The 22,404-nt window shown below is 41.8% G+C and overlaps 1 protein-coding gene across 7 annotated transcripts in view; it reads left to right on the top strand.

The window, feature by feature from the left end:
* The window catches only part of LOC111148454 (calpastatin), a 111,805-nt gene that overhangs the window by 31,218 nt on the left and 58,183 nt on the right, over positions 1–22,404 (top strand). For 6 of the 7 annotated variants that reach the window (XM_022505006.1, XM_022505008.1, XM_022505007.1 and 3 more), the window contains exon 3: positions 3,004–3,075. In XM_022505006.1, coding sequence (XP_022360714.1) covers positions 3,004–3,075 — 72 coding nt within the window. Of the gene's footprint in view, positions 1–3,003; positions 3,076–9,019; positions 9,075–22,404 lie in introns of those variants that run through there. The other variant, XM_022505012.1, reaches the window with a different exon arrangement.

A 22,404-nucleotide genomic window follows, 5' to 3' on the forward strand; every position in this document is an offset into this window, starting at 1 on the left:
AGGGGCTGAGGGCATGAGGGTAAAAAAGACGCCTGCATGACTAACACAAAGTGACATGAAGCCCAGGGACTTTGAGAATTTTCAGCTGGAGATCAGGGAGGACTCATGAGGGCTAGATGGTCACCAGAGAAGATCAGGAAGCAAGCTCAATCTAGAGGAAACCGATGATCTCAAACATACCCGACTCTAGGGCCTTCCTAACCTTGCATTCCTTTAGCTTAAATATCTTCACCCAGCATCTTGTTTCATCTCTTATCATACATGCCCAGACCCACCCTGCTTCACCTGCACTAACTTTTTTTCTGTTTTCCTTAGGGCCTTTGTGCATGTGAGTCTGTCCATCTAGAATGCCTCCCCTCCCCCGTCCCATAGTTTCACGATTGGGTTATGTGTAGTCGGGTCTCCATCAAATGTCGTTTCTTTGTGTACCCCGTCTGGAGCTAGCCTCCGCCAGCCACTCTCTGTTCCATGACCCTGTTTCATTGCCTTGACAGCATGCATCACTCTCGGAAATCATCTTGTTTTTGTGAAGTGCACAGTGAGGTTGAAATCAATGACCCCATTGCTGTATTCTTGTCTTTATTTCTTAGGTCCGCTCACTTACACCAAATCCATGCATACGCTATGGCTGTCAGAAGCTATTTGTTCGTATACTTTATATTTTGAAAAAAGACTCATGATTTGGATTTGGTTTAGGCCATCCCCTCCTTTCACCAACTCCTGTACCACAGTCACGATTCTAGCTTTTTCACAGCCTCTTTTATTTCTATCCCATTTATCCAAGACTTTTTCTTTCCTTGGCCAAGGGCACTGCATGTATGTTTGGGAAAGACTTTAGTCAGCAAGTGATGCCTGGGAGCCTGGGACTCCTGCAGATGCCGCTGAGGCCTTTTGGGATACCCAGTTCATGAGCATGTGTCCAGCCTGTCGCTACAGTGACCTTCTGGTTTTAGTATATGTGCTGCCTAAGCGAGCACTACAGTGACCTTCCGGAAGTGCTCTGGGTGCAGTTAGCCATGGATATAGAAGGCTGAAACTCTGAGGACAGCAAGCTAAGTTTTGATTTTTCTGCTTCCTGAGGCAATATTTAACCTGAAGGAAAAGAAGGCTTCAGCCCAAGATTCCATGGAGGGAATTTTCAAAAAATACAAATCTTGCTAAATATAAAAGAATTAAGCCAGATTGCTCTCAATTATATATTTTTAAAAAAATTACTGTAGTGACAGACAACTTTTTTTTTTAAGATTTTTTTACTTATTTATTTGACAGAGAGAGATCACAAGTAGGCAGAGAGGCAGGCAGAGAGAGAGGGAGAAGCAGGCTCCCTGCTGAGCAGAGAGCCCAACTTGGGGCTTGATCACAGGACCCCGGGATCATGACCTGAGCAGAAGGCAGAGGCTTAACCCACTGAGCCACCTAGGCGCCCTGACAGACAACTTTTTAATATCTATGTAACAGCAGTACTGTCCCTCCTATATTTAGTGCCTATAGTACATCTTACACACATTTTAGCTTTTGGAGCATAATCTCGCCACTTGGCATTATAAAACTTTCTAGTTTGTAAGCTTGCCTCTCTGAAGTACAGATCTTCGTAAGATATAGGCCTTGTTGAGAAAGAAGCTTTGTATTCTACTTTTCCTTTTCTCTGCCCTCCATTTATTGTTCTTTTATCAGTCGAAACAGTGTACTTATATAAGAAAATGCAAAAAAGCACAAAGAAGGATATTTTTTATTTTTATTTTTTTAAGATTTTATTTATTCATTTGACAGAGAGAGACACAGTGAGAGAGGGAACACAAGCATGGGAAGTGGGAGAGGGAGAAGCAGACACCTTGCTGAGCAGGGAGCCCAATGTGGGGCTCGATCCCAGACCCTGGGATAATGACCTGGGCTGAAGGCAGACACTTAACCACTGAGCCACTCAGGCACCCCAAGAAGAATATTTTTATTAAAATCGTCCTTAACTGCACCATCAGAAGATAACCTCATATGAACTTCAGTGATCATACTGTACATACTATTTTATAAGCTGATTTTTCTTTATGTAAAATATGCATAATATGTTTTCATTTAATGAAATGTTCTTCCAAGCATGATTTTTAGTGACCGCATGGTACTTCATCCCGTAGATGTCCATAACACAACCCGCTATCGTGGGAGGCAGTCCAGACAGGAAAGAGTATAGGGTCTGAAGCAGACATGCTATTTTTTTTTTTACCAGTTGTGGCAATGGCCGCGTTATGTACTCATCCCATTCCTCAGTCTCCTTACCCATAAAATGAGGATAACAATAGTACGAGCAATGTATCGATTCCTATAACGATTAAGTTATGACACATGGTACACATCTTACTTAAAACACTTAGAGTGCTTACAATAATGCTCTAAATAGATACTCTTACTAAAGCATTGTTACTGTTATTATATTGTAGCATCGTATTATTCTGATAGAATCATTGTCTGGCACATGGTAAGTGGTCAGTAAACATTCATTATTATTACCTATATTGTGTTTGGCTTTTTTGACGTGATCATACTGTGATGAATATCTTTGAAGAAAAAAGGCTTTTTGCTCTCTCTCTTCTTATTTCCTTGAGATCAATTTTTAGAAATAGAATTACATCTTTGATGCTTACTGCTAAATCACCCACCTGGAGATTGTACTAAACGCAGCTCTCTCCAGCACTGTAAGAGGGATGTTGTTTCCAGACGTGCTCCATGGAGGAAATGGCAACTGCCCATGTGAGGAGTTTTGCAGTTCTCCAGAAGCACTGATTATTGAGCAATTGGGATTTGGTCAACTTCCTCTTCCTTTTCAGTGCTTATATGGCCTTCAGGCAAAGATATGAAAAAATCTTAAAACATATTTATTTTTGTGTGTGCTTATTGGCATATTAAGTCTGAAGGTTGCTTGAGAAGATATTTGTATTGATATGAAAATTTGCCTTGTCTACATTGGTAGGACAGTTCTCCCATTGAAACTAATACTTTTTTATTTTTAAGAAAAAAACAACAAGCCTTGAGAGCAGTCAGCCTTCCAGAACCCATGCTGGCGGAACAGCCCCGGCCACCAAGGTCAGTCATTTCCTTTTTTTTTTTTTTTTAAAGATTTTATTTATTTATTTATTTATTTGAGAGAGAGAGAGAGCACAAGTAGGGGGAGAGGCAGAGGGAGAGGGAGAAGCAGGCTTCCCTGCAGAGCAGGGTAAGCCTGATATGGGACTCCATCCCAGAACTCCAGGATCATGACCTGAGCCAAACGCAGTAGCCTAACCAGCTGAGCCACCCAGGCTCCCAACGTCAGTCATTTCTTGAAGGTGAAAAGACTCCTAGTCTTCAGGTCAATAAGTTTTAAACAAAATATCATTTCTATGCTGGGGGGGAGGGGAGGAATGTAATTTCTTAATAATGATTTGAGTGATTTAAAACCTAGTAAAACCATTTATGCTTTAATTTTTCTTGTTATACTGTAAGTGTCCAATCAGTATTATTATCATAATACCTATAAATAATATTGGACTTTGGTATATACTGGGAGTAGAAATATAGTGCTTTCACCTCTTCAGAAAATAATTCAGATTCTCTTCGTGCATATTAGCCACACCAGGCTCTCTGCTAAATGCTCTATGTAATTATCTTATGTAATCTCCTCACAGTGTTGTAGTTGTTATTCCTTTATACCTGAGGAAACCAGGGCTCTGGGAGGTTAAGCATCCTTGACAAAATTGCAAAGCCAGTAGGACGGAGGTAGGGTTCAAACCCAGGTTTCCTGTTCATACAGGGTCCTCGACACTGCTGGACTTGAGATGCCCTAACCGAGCATCTGTTAGTGTAATACAGCACTTGGGAGCTTTGCAACTTATAAAAATCACTGAAACAACATATTTCAAAGTAAAAAAAAATTACAATTTTAGCTAGTAGTTTTCAGTCTTTAAAAATAGTTATGTGAGGCCCATTTCAACTTATGGTCTTCCAGTATGTCTGAGATGATCAAAAACCTTAACTTACTTCAGGACTGTCTATACAACTATTTTAAATAAGCATTTTTCCTTTAAAACTGGTGGCTTTCCTATGGAGGTCTGCAGACTTTCTCATATAGGTTGCTTGCTCGGTTAAGAGTTTATATTTTAGTGCTTCTTGGAGCTCCTAAAGGTGCCCAAACCAAAGTCCAGCTGAGAAATGAGGAGAAGATGGCCAGAGTTGAACAGACTTGGGGGCACTACAGCATCAGTTCTCAGTATGGGTCGGAGGTTTTCTTCATAGCCAAACAAACCTGACCTGCCTCTTTGCCACTTTTTACTAGCAAGTTTACCTAGCCCCACTGAGCCTGAGTTTCCTCATTTGTAAAACAGAGATAGGACTTTTCTTGACATATCTGCCGAGAGACTGAAATAAAATAAAGATAAAATATATATAAAACTCTTAGCCCTGAGCCTGGCATTTAGCAGGTGCTGGGAAAATGTATCTCTGCTGTGACTACTCTCATTAGCCTCATACTCTGTTGTTTCGATGTCTGGAACTAACAGAGATTTTCCAACTATGTCCTGTCTTAAAGTATGTTTATTTAACTCACGCTTAAATTACGCCTCTAAAAATAAGAAGCTTCAATAGGAAACCCCAGCCCTATGAGATTTAGTGGATCATCTGCAGGTGATTTCCAAATTTTGGAATCATCTAAACTCTTGGGCAGGGTGGTGGTTAGTACATTATAGAAAATCACACCCGGTTTTCTCTTGGAAGTTAGCCATAAGAAGCAGTCAGTCCCTTTTCTTTTGTTTTTTTTTAAAGATTTTATTCATTTATTTGACAGACAGAAATCACAAGTAGGCAGAGAGGCAGGCAGAGAGAGAGGAAGGGAAGCAGGCTCCCCGCTGAACAGAGAGCCAGACGCGGGGCTCGATCCCAGGACCCCGGGATCATGACCTGGGCCAAAGGCAGAGGCTTAACCCACTGAGCCACCCAGGCGCCCCTTCTTTTTTTTTTTTTTTTAAACACAAAAAGTTATCATCCACTCATTCTGCAGTTGTAAAGAATTTTGACATCTCCCCCAAACCCTGCTCTGCCTCAGGAAGCTGAGGGAGGGGGGCATAGCTGGGAGGTGGAGACATTTTAGCCACATGTTTAGTGTTTGTTTAATGTCAAGCTTGACATTCCTTCCTTAAGTTCTAAAACATTGTCATCTCCCTACCTATATTATTCTCTCTCCTGTTGCAATTTCTCAGTATAGATTCCTGATTTGCTTTGCTTCACCAGTTTCCTGAATATTAGTTTCCCTGGGGTTTGATTCTTAACTCCTTTCTATCTTGTTATCTTTAACATTTATAGAGTATTGGAAGAAAATACACACACACACACACACACACACGTATATTTATAATACTTGCTTATTTCTTCTTTTGATGCCTGATTGAAAGAGCTTTGACTAAGCATCCTGATCACTATGAAGATTTTATTTATATATTTGAGAGAGAGAGTGGTAGAGAATGACAGGGAGGAGGAGCAGAGGGAGAGAGAGAGAGAGAGAGAGAATCTCAAGCAGACTCCCCACTGAGTATGAGCCTGACTTGAGGCTCAATCTCAGGACACTGAAATCATGACCTGAGCCTAAGTCAAGAATTGGACACTTAACCAACTGAGCCATCACAGGTGCTCTGGCATGATCGTCACTTTAAAGAAAAAGTCATTCCCATGCATCGTTGAGAAAAGCTGGGGGTAATAGCATTTGTGATCACTTGAAGCCTTTTATTATACAATTAATTCTTATAACACACACAGGCAACATCATATTACCCTGACACATGATGTGACAAAATAGTAGATATAATTGGCTGTGAGAATTAGTCTTGGTTTTCTTGATTCTTGACACAGTGAACTTAAAAGGTAAAATAAATGATAATTTTACCATTATAAAGAAAACTTCACAATCTGTCTGAAAAGTTAAACATCTCATTTGAAGCCACGCATAAGCTGTGTGATATAGAATGGTTACCATGTATTGCAGAACGTTTTATGAGCATTCTCACAAAATGAGTAATTATGTGCGCAAGTAATACCACTTCTGCCATGCAGTTCTGGGCTTGGAAGACCCAGAGTGCTTAAGTGGCATGGGTCTTTCTAAGTCAAAATAATTATTGTAAGATGTTGAGGGCTTAATATTTGATTTTTGATGAATTAATAATGAGGACTAATGAGGCTGCAGAAATGATTCATGTTTCTATTAATGCCAGCATGAAAAGAGTTGTGATCCATACGCAGTCATGAGATTGTGTTGTGGGCAGAGTTCTGAGGCCTGTGTGTTGTAACCACTTCCTGTTCAGGCAGGGAAATCGAGGTTGAACTTCTGTTAGGAATGTGGCTGCAGAAGCTATTAACAATATGTCTGTTGGGGTGCCTGGGTGGCTCAGTCGGTTAAGCATCTGCTTTGGGCTCAGCTCATGATCCTGGGATATCCATCTATCCATGGGATAGAGTCCCATGGCAGGCTCCCTGCTTGGCCGGGGGGGAAGGGCTGCTTCTCCCTCTCCTCTCCGAGCATGCTCTCTCTCTCTCACTCTCTCTCAAATACATAAGTATATATATATATATATATATATATATATATATATATATTTTAATATTTTATTTATTTATTTGACAGAGAGAGATCACAAGTAGGCAGAGAGGCAGGCAGAGTGAGAGGGGGGAAGCAGGCTCGCCGCTGAGCAGAGAGCCTGATGCGGGGCTCGATCCAAGGACCCCAGGATCATGACCTGAGCCGAAGGCAGAGGCTCTAACCCACTGAGCCACCCAGGCACCCCTGGGATTCTGCTTTTCTAACGAGCTCGTCGTTGCTGTTGATCCTGCCGGCCTGGCAAGCACAGGTTGAGTGGCAAGGATGCTGAACTGTTCTTGATGGTGGGTCATTTAGACCACCTGTCCCTTAGATTACCTCAAAGGTGATTGGAGAAACTGGTTTGAATACAGATTCTCAGGTTCCAAGCCAAGAATGCTGATTCAAGAGGGTAGGGTAAGGCTCAGGACTTTATATAGTTAATATCTACCCCTAGGTGTTTCAGATGCAGATGACCTGAGGACCACACTGGGAGAAAGGATGAACCTTAGGACTGGGGCAGCCAAAGCACATCAAGAAGTAATAAAGTTCCTCTTCCTGTGTAAGAAAAGGTGCCTCTTTCTACATGAACCGCAGGATAAGATTGAAAATTTTATTTCATAACACGTAATTACTCATCTGTACTCTTCAGGAGCACAGGATCACTCACCTTCCCTGAGGGAGATGTGCTACCTAACGCTAGGGGCTGTGGTACCCGGGACTTATCCCATTGGGGTGTGGCTCAAATTAAGTCATGCTGTGCTGTTTGTCCTAGGAGGAAGTGAATGTCAGTGAAACCCAAGCGAGCTGAAGTTTCGTTAAAAAAAATAAAAGGAAAGAAAATACTAACGATAAAAAAGAAATTTTTAAAAAAGCTTTATTTATTTTAGAGAGAGAGAGAGAGAGCTCGTGGAATCAAAGAGCACAAGCCCCGGAGGGGAGGGGGACAGAGGCAGAGGGAGAAGCAGGTCCCCACTGAGGAGGGAGCCCAATGTGGGGCTCAGTTCCAGACCCCGGGATCACGACCTGAGCTGAAGGCAGAGGCTTAACCAACAGAGCCACCCAGGTGCCCCTAAAATTTTTAAGCTGTATTTTCATGGAGAATAATTTTAAGGACAAGGTCTTCTGTTCACGGAATTATAAAATATTAAGAGTTAGGGTCTTACTTCAACAGCTTTACTTAACAGAAAACAAAAAATTAAAACTAATGAGGTGACTGTGAGGAACACCTTGCAGAGGAAGTGGAGGGACCCCACCTGCTCTGTTTGCTTTGGGTACAAAGCTGTGCAGAGGAGCTCTCTGCCTTTTTCATGCCAGCTGGCAGTCACCTCAGCCTTGGCTGGATGCAGCACTGAGTCATTGCTCAGCTGTCACTAGCTAGGCCTGAGGTCTCTGCTCCCGAGTCACTGACCACCACCTCCTCCTGACACACCCTGGGCACAGTGTCCAGAATTTTTATTGTGACTAGTTTGCAGCTTTGGGAAGAGTTGGCTTTCCATATTTCTTTTAAAATTTCATAACTCTTTTCTATGAACACGATCATTCTGTATTTAATTAATTGCCATTCTTCTAGAACAAAGAGCATTACTTTCATTCATTCATGAATTTATATAGTAGTACGGACCTATGAATCCTTATTTTATTCCTTGGTTTTTTGTTTTTTTTTTTTTTAAAGATTTTATTTATTTATTTGACAGAGAGATCACAAGCAGGCAGAGAGGCAGGCATAGAGAGAGGAGGAAGCAGGCTCCGTGCCGATCAGAGAGCCCGATGCGGGACTCGATCCCAGGACCCTGAGATCATGACCTGAGCCGAAGGCAGCGGCTTAACCCACTGAGCCACCCAGGCGCCCTATTCCTTGGTTTTTAAATCCATTTTTCTGATTATTTATTTTGATCGTTTTAATCACAATATATTATGTGCTATAATTTAGTAGAAGTTTGACTCCGTTAAACTGCTCTTTAAAATATCCATTATACTATTTGAGATGCATTATACTATTTGAGATGATCAGCAGGATGAATCCCTGCTGATGGTCATTCTTAATTTGTTTTATAGTTTAAAAAAAGAGCTATTTGGAGCCATATATTTGTAAGAGTGCCCCTCTTGCCTCCCTTATTCTGGTGGAGTCACCGGGTGACAGCCCGGGCGCGGGAGACCTCTGCCATCAGCAGGCGCTGTGCGCACTGCGCGCGGCCCGCATCCCAGGCGGCCTTATTAATAAGTGAGCCGGCTTCCGGGAGGCCTGCCCGAGACGAGTGGGCAGAGCGGACGCCTCCCTCCGCAGACCCGCGCGGAGCTCCGGGGCGGCGCCGCGGTGGGAGGAGGGCGGGGAGCGGCGTGCGTCGCGTCCCGGGACCGCCCCGCCCCGTGCTCTCTGCGGGCTGAGGCTCTAAGCAGAAACCGCGGGGACTGAGCCCAGCCAGGAATGCAAACCGCCTGAAAACCCAGCGGAAGTCTCTGGGCCCGGGGAGTGGGACGCAGAGTGAGTACTGATTTCGGCCGCTGTCCTCCAGTCCCAGGCGAGCGGTCTGAGCCGCCCCCTTCGCGCCCGGCCCTGCGCGGCGCACAGTCGCACCCTGTGTCTGGCTTTCCGGCTTGGACCTGCGTTCTTACTAGTTAGTCTCTTTACCCCGAAGATGCATTTCTTTCCAAATGGGTTCTAAGTTACATTGTGTTACTTGTCCACCTCTCCCTCCCTCCCTCCCTCCCGGACGGTAACACTGTGCTGGCTTTTCAGCTGTAATGTATCTGGTGACCGGACGCGCGCGGTTGGGTTACAAAACCAGGGATTTGTGTGACCTGGAAAAAACAGCAAAGAAGAAAAGCAGCAGCTCTATTTGGTTTGGCATTTTTAAGGTTAGGACCTACCGAGCTCCCCCCCCCTTTCACCCCTCCCCCCCCCCCCCCCCCCCCCCCCCCCGCCCCCCAGCCCTGCCCTCACTACTGTGCTGACCTCCGTTTTAGAGAGTGAGCTCACTCTGTATAACCTTTCCACGTACCTGATACATACTGGGTGTGGTGTGGCATATGTTGTAACATGTTTTGGTTCTATTTCCTTGAACACAACCTGAGACTGTGGTCAGATAACATCCCTGAGAGGTACTTTGCCTTTCAAGAATGCAAGGTGTTTTCACAGAGATTTAACAATCTCGGCTGCACTGTTAGGGTCCCAGTGTTCCTCAGGAACAGGCAAGAGGCAAATTCTTTATTTCTATTTTACAGCTTGAGAAAACCAGGCAGAGTTAAGGAGAAACTTCCTTAAGGGGCAAGACCTTCAGTTCTCTGACTAGTCTTCTATTAACCCACCTATACATCAGAGGAACCAGAATGCTCAGTCAGCCACTCGGGAAAGTTTCTGCTGTATGAGGTGTGTTGTTGAGTGAAAACCTCTGCATTGCAGAGGTCAGTAAGGAGTGGCACCCGCTGTTCAAAGGGGGAAACTGTTTTCTAGTGAGTATCGAGTGTGTCTTCCTGATGTTTTGTTTGTGGGCAGTGAATTCAGCTTTTGCACACTGATTTTTCAGTATTTAAAAGGGTATTTGTTGCTGGGAATGTGGTGGGAAGGGAGTGATGTCGGGATTCTAGAAGACAGTATAGTATTAAAGTAGTGACATTCAGCTAAATCATGCTGAAGCTGGACAGGCTACATCTGCTGACTAATGGAGAAAGTGGCCAATAGCAATCAGGGTGGAGTGGGAATCCACGTATGCACAGCAAGGACCCTTGGTATCGATTATACAAAAGTGAGCTTTGCAGAAAGCACGACAATGTTTATGAAATAGCACATTCAAGTATAAATGTTAGCTGTGGCTCAGTTCACATGCTTTTAAAAAAGATTCCCAGGGCATGAGAAGAGTTGGTTATATAGTATTGGTGGTGAATTTAGTTCCTTGATTGTTCTCAGAATTGATCAAAGAAGGGTTCCTCTTGATCTTTTTTTCACTTGATAAAACCAGTCTTATTTTTCAATTCAAGAAATATCTATTGAGCACTTACTATGTAGAAATAACCATGGTAGATGCTGTGGGGAAACATATGGATCCTGTATTCAAGGGATACAGTATAGCGAGAAGCTGGCATTCTAAGAACAGAAGTAACAGAGCTAATTGAGACTATGTAAACAAATGAGACTTTACTATGTGATAACTTTTCATGCCCTGGGAAAATATTTTATAGAGAGCTGTCAAATATGTCCTGAGAAACAATGCAGCGTGGCAGGTAAGAGGTCAGGCTCTTACTTTCTTAGTCTGTAAAATGGGTATAATAAGAGTTTCGACCTCATGGCTGCATTATCATCACCTAAGGTGAAGTACTCAGCTAACCTCTAGAACATAGTAGTTTTCACTAAATGTAGCAATAACTCTTACCACCCTATTCTCGAAAAGATGCTGATCTCTTCTTGTTCTGAAACCAATTATGGTTACTTTCTGATGATTTATTATTACTGCCTAGTGTAGGTAGGAGGGCACTAGGACAACATCACTTTGCTAACAGTAGGATTATGTGCAGATCTCCAATGGTATATGGACCAAAGTATATGGTCTTGTTCAGAATTTAGCATGTCTTAAGAGATGTTGTAAAGTACCCTTAGAAATCAGAAATAATGGGTTTGCGCAATTATGGCTTTCCATTAATATAGTTTAGCTCACTCGTTCTTAACCAGGGGAGGTAGCACCCTATTAAAAGGTATATTAAAATACATGAGCGTGCTTTTGGTGATGCCCTAGCATTCACTGGGAACGCGACAGTCCTGCGTACTTAAGAATTGTCAGCCCAAATGCCAGGAAGTACCCTGTTGAGAAACACTGAGTAGCTAACATTTTTTTTAAAAAAGGATTTTATCTATGCACTTGGTGGGGGGGTGGTTGGGGAGCAGATGAGAGGGAGAAGCAGGCTCTCTGCTGAGCAGGTGGCCTGCCACTGGGATAAGGGGCTCAATCCCAAGAACCTGGAATCATGACCAAAGCCCAAGGCAGATGCTCAGTGGTGACCAAGCCAAAGGCAGATGCTCAACCTGCTCAAACAACGAAGCCACATAGACACCCCTAACGTTTTTATATTTTTATTTATTTTTTTAAAAGATTTTTTATTTATTTATCTGACAGAGAGAGAGACCACAAGTAGGCAGAGTAGCAGGCAGAGAGAAGGGGAAGCAGGCTTCCTGCTGAGCAGAGAGCCCGATGCGGGGCTCGATCCCAGGACCCCGAGATTATGACCTGGGCCAAAGGCAGAGGCCTAACCCGCTGAGCCACCCAGGCGCCCCTAACGTTTTTATTTTAAAGGCTATTTACATAGAAAACATGAAGTGCGATTGTTTGTGAAAACCCTTGTACTTTCCTAGTATGCAGATGATTCAGTATATCAGAAAAACTATAGGATTAAATATGTTCCTGTTATAAAGTCAGACACATTGGTGCTAAGACATACATTCCAGATTCATCTAATTTCCAAAACGAGGGCATTGTAAGGTATAATGAAAAAGAAGCTACAAAGAGAAATATGTAGACAGGAGAATATAGATTGTGGGTGTTTTATTTAAACCGGACCAACCAATTCAGCATTTGGGGAAAAGTAAACAGTTCCATCTAAGGAATGAAGATTGTAACTGTCATCTAAGCGAAGTGTCCTTAATTGAAGAGATTTGTTAAAGCACTCTAAAGGGAAGGTTATTGGTCTACAGACAGAGAATGCAGGCCAATAAGGTAGTTCCAGGCTAATCCGTAGCCCTGGGGCTCTCCCAATCCTTGCCCTAGTATGTGCTGCACCCCCTTGAAATGCTCTAAGATAGTTTTCATGATGTGTGGTCTGGAGAGTATGTGCATCAGATTCACCTGGGATACTTACTTAAAAATGGAAATTTCCCAGGCTCTCCCTCAGATTTACCCAGTCAGAATCAAAGAGGAATCCATGCCTTAATGAACTCTTGAGATAAATTTGTACACCTGTAAAATCTGATAACCACCGTTCTAAGAAGTAAGTTGGTCTCTCCAGAGCCTTTCTAGAAGTAGTCTTCCTCTGATGTTAGCAAGGCGGTACAATCTCAGTGAATTTACTAAAAATTCTAGCTGTGCACAGGAGCTCAGACTTCTGAATCTTACTGAGGTTTCCTCATGAACTGCCTGGTTGGTGTTCATGACCCACAAGCAAGGGCCTAGACCAATTCCAATTCACTCAAAATTGCTGTAGGAGATGGAGGCCAGCTTTGGATTCTGTAAACTCTCTGGATTCTGTGCTGGGTTGAGGTCCCCCACACAAGTGATAGAAGTATGAAGACCTAGACCAGACCTCAGAGCCCTGGGAGCTGCACTGAACAGAGCTGGTAGTGGAGGAGGCGGAGATCCCTGTGCCTACAGAGTAACCAGGGGCTCAGTCTATGGCATAGGGTTTCTTTATTACCTATACTAAGAGGGTGGCCAGAGGAGGGAGCGGGGAGTAGAATTATTTGTACATTTTTCAGCTATACGTGTTTTTTATATTTCCTCCTTATCATGAAAATAGAAAATTGTGTTTATATCCAGCATGGCAAATAAAATATTTTGCTATAACTCCATTCCTATAGCTAGTCATCATCAGAATCCTGGAATGTAAATATTCTCATACCAATATGTAACAGTACTTTGCATGCTTTGACACGTGCATCTTTTCGTGATATTTTATTTATTTATGTATCAGAGGGCTTGGTGTACAGCAGGAAATTGAAACTGGTGGCCACGATTTTTATCTTCCAGGAGTCTTAACTTCTCTTTTATATTCACTATTTCTTTATTTATCTCTGTCTTTAATTTTTTTATGTCAAAATTTATCCAGTATTTCTTCCGAGCTTCTTCCGTCAGAATTTGGACTAATATTTTTAGGCATGCGCAATGTATTTTAAATGATTGAAAACATTTAGAAGGGGAATGTATGTTCTACTTGGTAACAAAGCCCATTACACTCTCTTCATACTGACCGGACAGACTCCTTGACATCACCTAGCACATATTTTTGTTTGAATTTTAGACCCCAGTCTACAAAGGTAGACAAATACTGTTTTCTAAAAATTCACTTAGTCATTTGAAAATTGGATCCTTTTAATATGTATGTAAGTGTGTGTGTGTGTGTGTGTGTGTGTGTGTGTGTGTGTGTATAAAAAAAAAATGTGTATATCTACTTACAGCCGAGCTGCATACTGGATGTGTGCAGCATTAGGAGTTTTCCTATTGGTCCAGAAGACCTGCCTATAGCAGTACTGGGATTGGTGATGTCTGCTGCAAACTCTTGTCTTAGAGAGGAAGGTGATAAAGGCATAATCACAAGGATCAGATCGCCCTGGGTTTTAGAATACACAGATTGGAGAGGACAGGTATCCTTTTTAGGGAACATCTAAGCTCTTCATTAACTTGGGCTGGCATTATCAACACCAGAAATCTTCTCTTAAAAACTGCTTGGGAAGTATTTTTGCAAAATAATTTTGTGAATCTATCCTAGTATCTTCTGTAGTCTGTTTCGTTCCTTCTGACCCAATGAAAGTACGAAGGGACAAAGTTTGCCACCAGGAAAAATGCCAGTGGATTATAGGTGGTAGAAAGCAGTTGGTTATTTCTTTGACCTACTGTAAGGCCATCTTGTTTTAAACTATTTAAAGCAGGGCGCCTGGGTGGCTCAGTGGGTTAAGCCGCTGCCTTCGGCTCAGGTCATGATCTCAGGGTCCTGGGATCGAGTCCCGCATCGGGCTCTCTGCTCAGCAGGGAGCCTGCTTCCCTCTCTCTCTCTGCCTGCCTCTCTGTCTACTCGTGATCTCTCTCTGTCAAATAAATTTAAAAAAAAAAAAAAAAACTATTTAAAGCAGTGATTCTCTCAATATCAAGGAGTTTCAGAATCCCCTGAGAGGCTTACAGCTTTTCAGTCTACAGACCTTCTTCCCTCTTCCTCCCACCTTTCCCTTTCACAGGCTTCTGAGTGTTCACTGTCTCCCATCCCCCCACCCCAACACTGTCTGGAAACGCACTGAGCTAAGGTGTTAAAGCTTGGCAAGTTACATTACCCAGTGGTCTGACATAACTTTGATTGCCATCAAACATTATGCACATTTTTAGTACAAAATGTTTAAATTATTGCACATTCCTGTTTATTTTGCATAAAGTTTGAACAGTTCAAATTAGTGATTGTTTTTCCCTAGCAATGTTATAAAATTAAAGTATCACTATGGCTAGTGCTATGAATTGTGTAAGACTGATGAATCACAGACCTGTACCCCTGAAACAAACAATATATGTTAATTTTTAAAAAAGTAAATGTAAATTTACCATGTGATCCAATAATTCCACTCCTAGGTGGAAGAGAAATGAAATAATATGTCTGCACAAAGACTTTAAAACAAAAAACAAAACAAAAAACCCCCTAAATTATCATCCATAATTTAGGGGGTTTTTTGTTTTGTTTTTTTGTACTGTAAACTTGACTTTTACATCAGTCAGTCAAGTAATTAATCATTGTATGGGATTTTAGCCATAAAGTGTCTATGTCACTAAGAAACATTGTACCCCTTGCAGAATATTCAGAGATCCAAAACGGAAGGTTAACTGCTTTTGGCTGTTGAGTTTGAGGCTTCTGTTGCCTTCAAGAATCTTTTAATTATTGCAGTGATTGGTACTGAATTATTCTCAAATAATGTTCTTGTGGTGAGACAGGATTCCTACCTCGCAAATAAGAATTATTTCCTTCTTTTGTCCTTCTAACAGTCATATTTGTATACTTCTTCAGATATTTCCAAAGATTGAATGTGATGAACAGTGATGTACATATTTGCAATTAAAATCTTTGCACAGTACCCCAATTGATTTCCAGTTGAAATGGTGATAAACCGCATCTTCTCTGTGTATGTATAACTTCTCCACATTCTCCTATAAGTGAGCAAACTGAAGGCTTGTTTGCTATTCAAAGTGGAGGGACAATCAACAGGAAATAAATAAAAGCTTAGCAAAGAACATTCTAGCTAGTCCTGATAATCTGAAAATAATTCTAGAATGATCTGGGGGAGGGATTAGGTCCAGTAGCATGTATGTATCTCGAGGATCCATATATTTAAAAATAAACAGAAAGAGAAAGAAACCAACCATTTATTAATTTATCAAACAACTACTGTGCTAAGTAACTTACATAGGGTTTCATTTCATCCTCTTAAGAGTTACAAATTTTGTGGGGCACCTTGCTGTCCCAGTTGGAAGACCATGTGACTCTTGATTTGGGATCATGAGTTTGAACCCCACATTGGGTATAGGGATTACTAAAAAGAATAAATTTTAAAAAATTTTAAAGAGTTGCTTGCATATTTTGCAACTAGGTAAGAGGGTATGAGGACATATTTATAAATGAGAAGACTAAGGCTCAGAGAGATTAATTTACCCTGGGTCACACAGGTAGCAAGGTTTTATTTGATTCTAATGTGCTTTTCAGTAGGCTGGTCTTATAAAATCTTCCTCTCAGTAGTTTATACCTAGGGAGTTTAAATAACTGAGAGATGAATGTGTATCTAAATTCAAAAAAGCTCTAGAAATCGATATTGTGTTCTCTATTGTTATACTCAATATCTTAATACGGTTGGAATTCTCTGATGGCTGAGGTTTCCTGCTTGTGTGAAAGAGAGTATTGTACCCTGGAATTAAAAAATAATAGTTTTGTTGACAGAGTTTCTTTAGACGTTTAAGTAGGCAACAGAGAAGGGATAACTTAGCCATTTTTGAATACGAAATTTTTAAATTGCAGATTAGTACATAACTGAGAAGTCCCTTCTCATGTAGGAAATACAGAACTTTTTACTTAGGCAAGCAGCAATGTTCATCAACTCAAATAATCAATTTACATCAGTTTCAAAAGAATCTTACTTTAAAATCCATTCTTGTATTTCATGGAATTTTTTTCCTAGGGCAGAGTGGGAAAATGCAGTGAAAGGCACTGTTATTATTATTCCTGTTTTATAGACAAGGCAACTGAGTGCAGAGCAGTTAAGGAATTTGCTCAAATTCACGTGACTGGTAGCAGAGCTGGCGTTCAAACTCAGAAGTCTGCCTACAGAGCCATTCTCCTAACCACTAAACAACACTACCTCTTTAATATTGGAAAAGATTAAACTTGCCGTCTGCAGACATTTGTGAATTTGTTTTGCTTATATGGTTTCTGGAATGACACTTGTTGTCATGTTACATTTTCATTTTGGTTATTTGAAAATCAGCTAGGACAAGGCAACTTTGTTACAATTCTTATTTTTAAGGCTTCTTATTAAGAACATGCATCAGTGGGAAGCTCAGTGGTCCATAACAGGCCCATATCTCAGTTCTCACATGACTGGTTCTTCATAAACTCCCTCTCGTTTCCTGTTAGAGTCTGTCATCCTTGTAGAGATTGAGGTTGGAAGTTGGTTTTATAGCACAAGGACTTAGCAAAAGTTCTCATGTCCCCTCACTCTCCACTAGGTCTACAGCGAAGGAATGAATTTGAAAACCCAGTGGAAGCCAAGCTGTGAAAGGCTCTGAGACGGTTGTTCAGCAGAGCTTAGAGTATTTTTTTTATATATAATAATCACCCCATCAGTAATCATATATGCATTAGTGAGCACATAATCTTTTAGGATTTGTAAAAATCTGTACTCCTACTACCAAGATTCCTGTTCCCATATTGCCTAGAATGTAGATCTAGAACATAGATTGAATCCAAAGAAAATTTCATAATGTCAAATAATAGTACCCTTTTTTCCTTAAGAAAGGTAAATAACATTTGTGCTTAACTTCTCAAGGCAGTGGTCACCACAGAGCATGCTTCTACCATGATGAGACTGAAGAAGGAGAAACTTTTGAGGCCGTTGGTATTAACATAATTTTTAAAAACCACTGATTTGAACTGATTTACCTTGTGCTAGGAGCCAAGCACTTTATAAACGTACCCTCATTTAACTGTTACCGTTTTTATACCCATTTAACAAATTAAAAACTCATGTTTGGAAAAGTTGAGCAGCTTGCCGAAGTTACACAGCTGGAATTAGACCCCAGGTGTGTGGGACTCCAGAGCTAAACGCCCCTATTTCCCATTTGAACATCTCTCACTGGGTACATTATTTAATAAGCTTCACGTCATTACAGCATAGAATATCAGCATTGCTGAAGTATAGATTTCTCAAGCCTGACAGCTTTACTGATGAGGAAACCGTGTTCCACGGGGGTTAAAACTCAAGGTCACATAGCTTGTCAAGAGCAGTCATTCTTCCTCATTGTTTATTCTGGATCTTGTATTATGCTGAAATTGCTTGACTCACGGTTTTATGAAAATCCTGCCCAGACAACTTTTCCTAGGGTGGGATAAGAAGAAGTAAATGGGGGGCGCCTGGGTGGCTCAGTGGGTTAAGCTCAGGTCATGATCTCAGGGTCCTGGGATACAGCATCACATGGGGCTCCCTGCTCAGCAGGGAGCCTGCTTCCTTCCCCCTCCCACCCCGCCTGCCTCTCTGCCTACTTGTGATCTCTCTTTCTTTCTCTCTGTCAAATAAATAAATAAAATCTTAAAAAAAAAAAAAAGAAGAAGAAGAAGAAACTGGGCTGTCTTTTCCAGGTCTAACCTCTCTGCTTTACCTTGGGCAAAGTCAGACACAGTTGGAATTATTTCATGCATCAAGAAAAGCAGCCAGGATCCCTAGAAGCATGAACACATCTTCAGAAAAAAAGCCACCTTTCTACTACTTTTCGATGGCTGAACAGAGCTCTGTGGTTTGCCCTTTCCTTTGCTCACAAAATAATTATCATTCCAAAAAACAAAACAAAACACACTGGAAAACTGGAGTGTGCAAAGGAGTGAAAATTGCCTTGTACCGGAAGTTCAACTTCGTGAGTTTTGTGGATTTTTTTTCTAGCCGCTTGGGGTGGCCCAGTGTCAGAGTTTATATTCAGACGCTCACAGGGTGTGGCCAAAACTTCTGTAATATCTGGCCTGGATTTAGCTCAGGGATGAGCCCTGGCTGTTGCGGTTGCCAGGCAACGTGTGGATGTTTATTTTGAAGTTTGCCCACATGTTGCATCAGAGGCCAAAACTTTATGTGCTCTCCACTTCCCAGAGCAAGAGGAGCTGAGACTTCTATTTTTATCTTAAGTGTATGTGTCCCTTTTAATATATTTCGCGAACGTTGAGGTGGAATCCACCTGTTTCCTGCAGGTGGTGTTCAGACTGCCTCCTTTTGCACTACTTTCCTTCATTTCACCTGCTGCACTTAGGACTGAGTATCTCTTCCCAACTCTGAGTCTTGCTCAAGTTGTTTTGCTTGCCTGGGATGACTGTCCTGTCTCAGCCTCTTTCTCTCTCTTTAAAAAAAAATTTTTTTTTTAAGATTTTATTCATTTATTTGACAGAGAGAGATCACAAGTAGGCAGAGAGGCAGGCAGAGAGAGAGGGGGGAAAGCAGGCTCCCTGCTGAGCAGAGAGCCCCAGGCGGGGCTCCATCCCAGGACCCTGGGATCATGACCTAAGAGGAAGACAGAGGCTTTAACCCACTGAGCCACCCAGGCACCCCACTCTGTCTTTTTTTTTTAAATCCAAATATTTTAATTTTTGGAGAATGGGGAGTCCACTCGTTATAGCAAAGTTCATGGGCATCACTGTCGTATCCGTACTCAAATCCAAGCCCTGCTGCTACTTAACTGTGAAATCTTTGATAAGTTACCTAACTTCTCTGAACCTTAGTTTTCTCATTTATAAAATGCAGATAATAATGGTTACCTCCTAGGATTTCTTGAAGATATGCTGAAATCAGATACAGAAAGCACCTGTCTCCCTTTCTGGAACATGGGAGATTCTGTGGCCCCCGCCTCCCTGTTGATGACACCACAGTAAATAATAGTTTCATTCTCTTCTGTGAAGGCTTTTCTAACCATCTTCCAACACCCGTCTCAGAAGTGCGCTCCCTCTTCTCATCTCTTGTAATATCACGTACTTAAGATCCTATCACAGTCAACCTTATTATCTCCGTTATGTCAACGCTGGGGTGTAAGTCAGTGCCTTAAGTAGGTCTTCTGGCGCAAAGTAGATCTGCCTGTTCTCCCCCAAAGAGGGCTCCACTTCATTCCTAGATGACTCATTGTTTACCTGTCATTGGAATCATGTTTTGTGAAATGATTAAACACCATCTTTGTTAGGTGACTGCATTGGAAGCCTCCTTAAGAACATCATTATTATGCTAAATAATTAAAGGCTTTGGAAGAATGTTTGTCACGGTGTGAGAGCATGCAAACAATAGACAAACTTAAACCTCGGAATATTCACTTCCTGAAGTGAATAATTGGTCCTTACAGAAAGAAAAATGTAAACCTGCATCCATGAATGGTGTCTTTGAAGAATGTCCATGTTTTCTCAGAAAGCCCCTCTTCTGCCCTTTGTTTGCTCCAGGTGTTGTGCAGGAAGTGGCTTAGGGGTGTTTTTGTGTCTGTATGTGCTTTTTATTTTTTTTTTTTTATTTTTTGAAGATTTTATTTATTTGACACAGAGAGAGAGAGAATACAAGTAGGCAAAATGGCAGACAGAGGGAGAGGGGGAAGCAGGCTCCCTGCTGAGCAGAGAGCCCAAAGCGGGGGCTCGATGTGGGGCTCCATCCCAGGACCCTGAGATCATGACCTGAGCTGACGACAGAGGCTTAGCCCACTGAGCCACCCAGGAACCCCTCTATATGTGCTTTTTAAACTCGTGCATCTCCCTTTGGAAAACAGTGGTGATGGAAATGACTAGCTGTTTAAATTATGTTTTTCTAATCAGTTTTCTGACTTGTGCTTTGAATAAAATTTCTGATGATTGAGAAAAACTTATGTAAGATTGCTTTTGAGCCATCAGATAATACTCTTTGTGTTTATTCATGCACAAATTCATAATATATTTAACAAATACTTGCTAGGCAACTACCGTTGCCAGGCTCTGGGGATGTGCAGCGACTGAGACAGGCATGGCTCTTGACCTCGTGGAGTTCACATTCAGGTCTGTCTTATAAGTTCTGTGAGGAAAGAATGCCCTTATTAAAAAAAATCCATCATTGTCTTTCTTTTGTTATTTTTGAGATGTGTTATTTAAATAAGCTTATTGTGTCTGGTTCACTAACACATGATTTGGTTTTCTCAAGTGCATCTAGCAGAAGCAGTTTTAAAAGTTAAAAATCATTTAATTTAGAAAATGTTTAGTATTGGGGCGCCTGGGTGGCTCAGTGGGTTAAGCCGCTGCCTTCGGCTCAGGTCGTGATCTCGGGGTCCTGGGATCGAGTCCCACATCGGGCTCTCTGCTCAGCAGGAAGCCTGCTTCCCTCTCTCTCTCTGCCTGCCTCTCCGTCTACTTGTGATCTCTCTCTGTCAAATAAATAAATAACATCTTTAAAAAAAAAGAAAAGAAAAGAAAATGTTTAGTATTTATTTTGTGTTTTGTCCAAATTGCCCTACTATTTGGTGTCTAACTTGACCCTCACGATAACTCTGTAGGGTGCATGGTATTCCCATTATGGGAAACCAGATGCTTAGGCGTAGTGGGCTTGCTCGTGGAATCAGGGCCACTGAGAAGCCAGAAGACTGAAACTGAAGTTTTCCAATGTGTTAACAATGTTCCTGATTCTAGCTTAAAAAAAAAAAAGAGGTTATTAAACAATATCTTTTGGGCTCCAGGGTGACTCAGTCAGCTGTGTCTTGCTCTTGATTTTAACTCAGGTCATGACCTAAGGGTCCTGAGATTGAGCCTCCTGTTGGGCTCAGCAGAGAATTGGCTTGATATTCTTCCCTTCTGCTTCTCCCCGGCGCATGCTCAAGCTCACTCTCTTTCTCTCAAGTAAGTCTTTGAAAACAAAACCAGTATCTTTGTTCAAATGAGACTTTATTTGATGAGTAGAAAACAGAAACAAAGATTGGAATCAACCGTGATTTTTTTAAGTTGTATTTAAATAACCTCTACCTCCAGCATGGGGCTCGAACTCATAACCTGAAATCAAGAGTTGTGTGATCTTCTGACTGAGCCAGCCAGGTGCCTTTCAACAGTGATTTTTTAGCTCCTCTCTGCTACTATGTATTCACCACTGTGGTACAACTGTGGGGAGCAGAAATGACCGCTGTCTCATGATTATCTTATAGCTTCACTGCTAACAAGTGACATATGCTTAGAAATGAGCTCAGGAACCTCCTCTAAGCGTCCAAGTCAGAAGTACAAACATGTATAGGGGTTGAGAAAGTAATGTGAGCTAAAGCAGATTCATGTGTTGTATCTTGAGCTCAGTCTTTGAGGGTATGGACGGGTGGGGTCAAGCAGGGAAAAGCCTTCCTAGGCAGTGGCAATAGCAAGATGAGAGGCCCAGAGAAGGAGGGGAGCGTGATGGTGGTGGTAGTAATACTAACTAGCGTTTGCCCATTGCTTACCACTTGCCAAACGATGTTATTACCGGTTCATGTACATTAATTTACCTATTCTTAACCCATATGGGGTGAGAATTATTACTGTTCCCCTATCACAGATGAAGACACTGAGGCACAGTAACTTACTTGAGGTTGCACATGAATTCACAGTCAGCTGAAATTCCACCAGACGTTCTCGAGCCCAGAGCCCCCCTCACACTCTTAAGCAGTGAGTTATGCTGCCTGTGAGACAGGAAGGACACTGTCCTAGCTGGAGGGAAGGCGTGGCATGGGTCACAGTGAGAGAACTAGTGGAGTAAGCAGGCCAAATTATGAGTCTGAAGTTCAGGTCAAAGACATTGGACTTTATCTAGGATATCGTGCAAAACTGTTGAGAGCTTCCTATTTCATCACAGTGAGAATATGGTACACATTTTTTTC

Source organism: Enhydra lutris, unplaced genomic scaffold (genome assembly GCF_002288905.1).
Source record: "Enhydra lutris kenyoni isolate GAN:26980312 unplaced genomic scaffold, ASM228890v2 scaffoldscaffold19, whole genome shotgun sequence".
Lineage (NCBI taxonomy): Eukaryota > Metazoa > Chordata > Mammalia > Carnivora > Mustelidae > Enhydra > Enhydra lutris.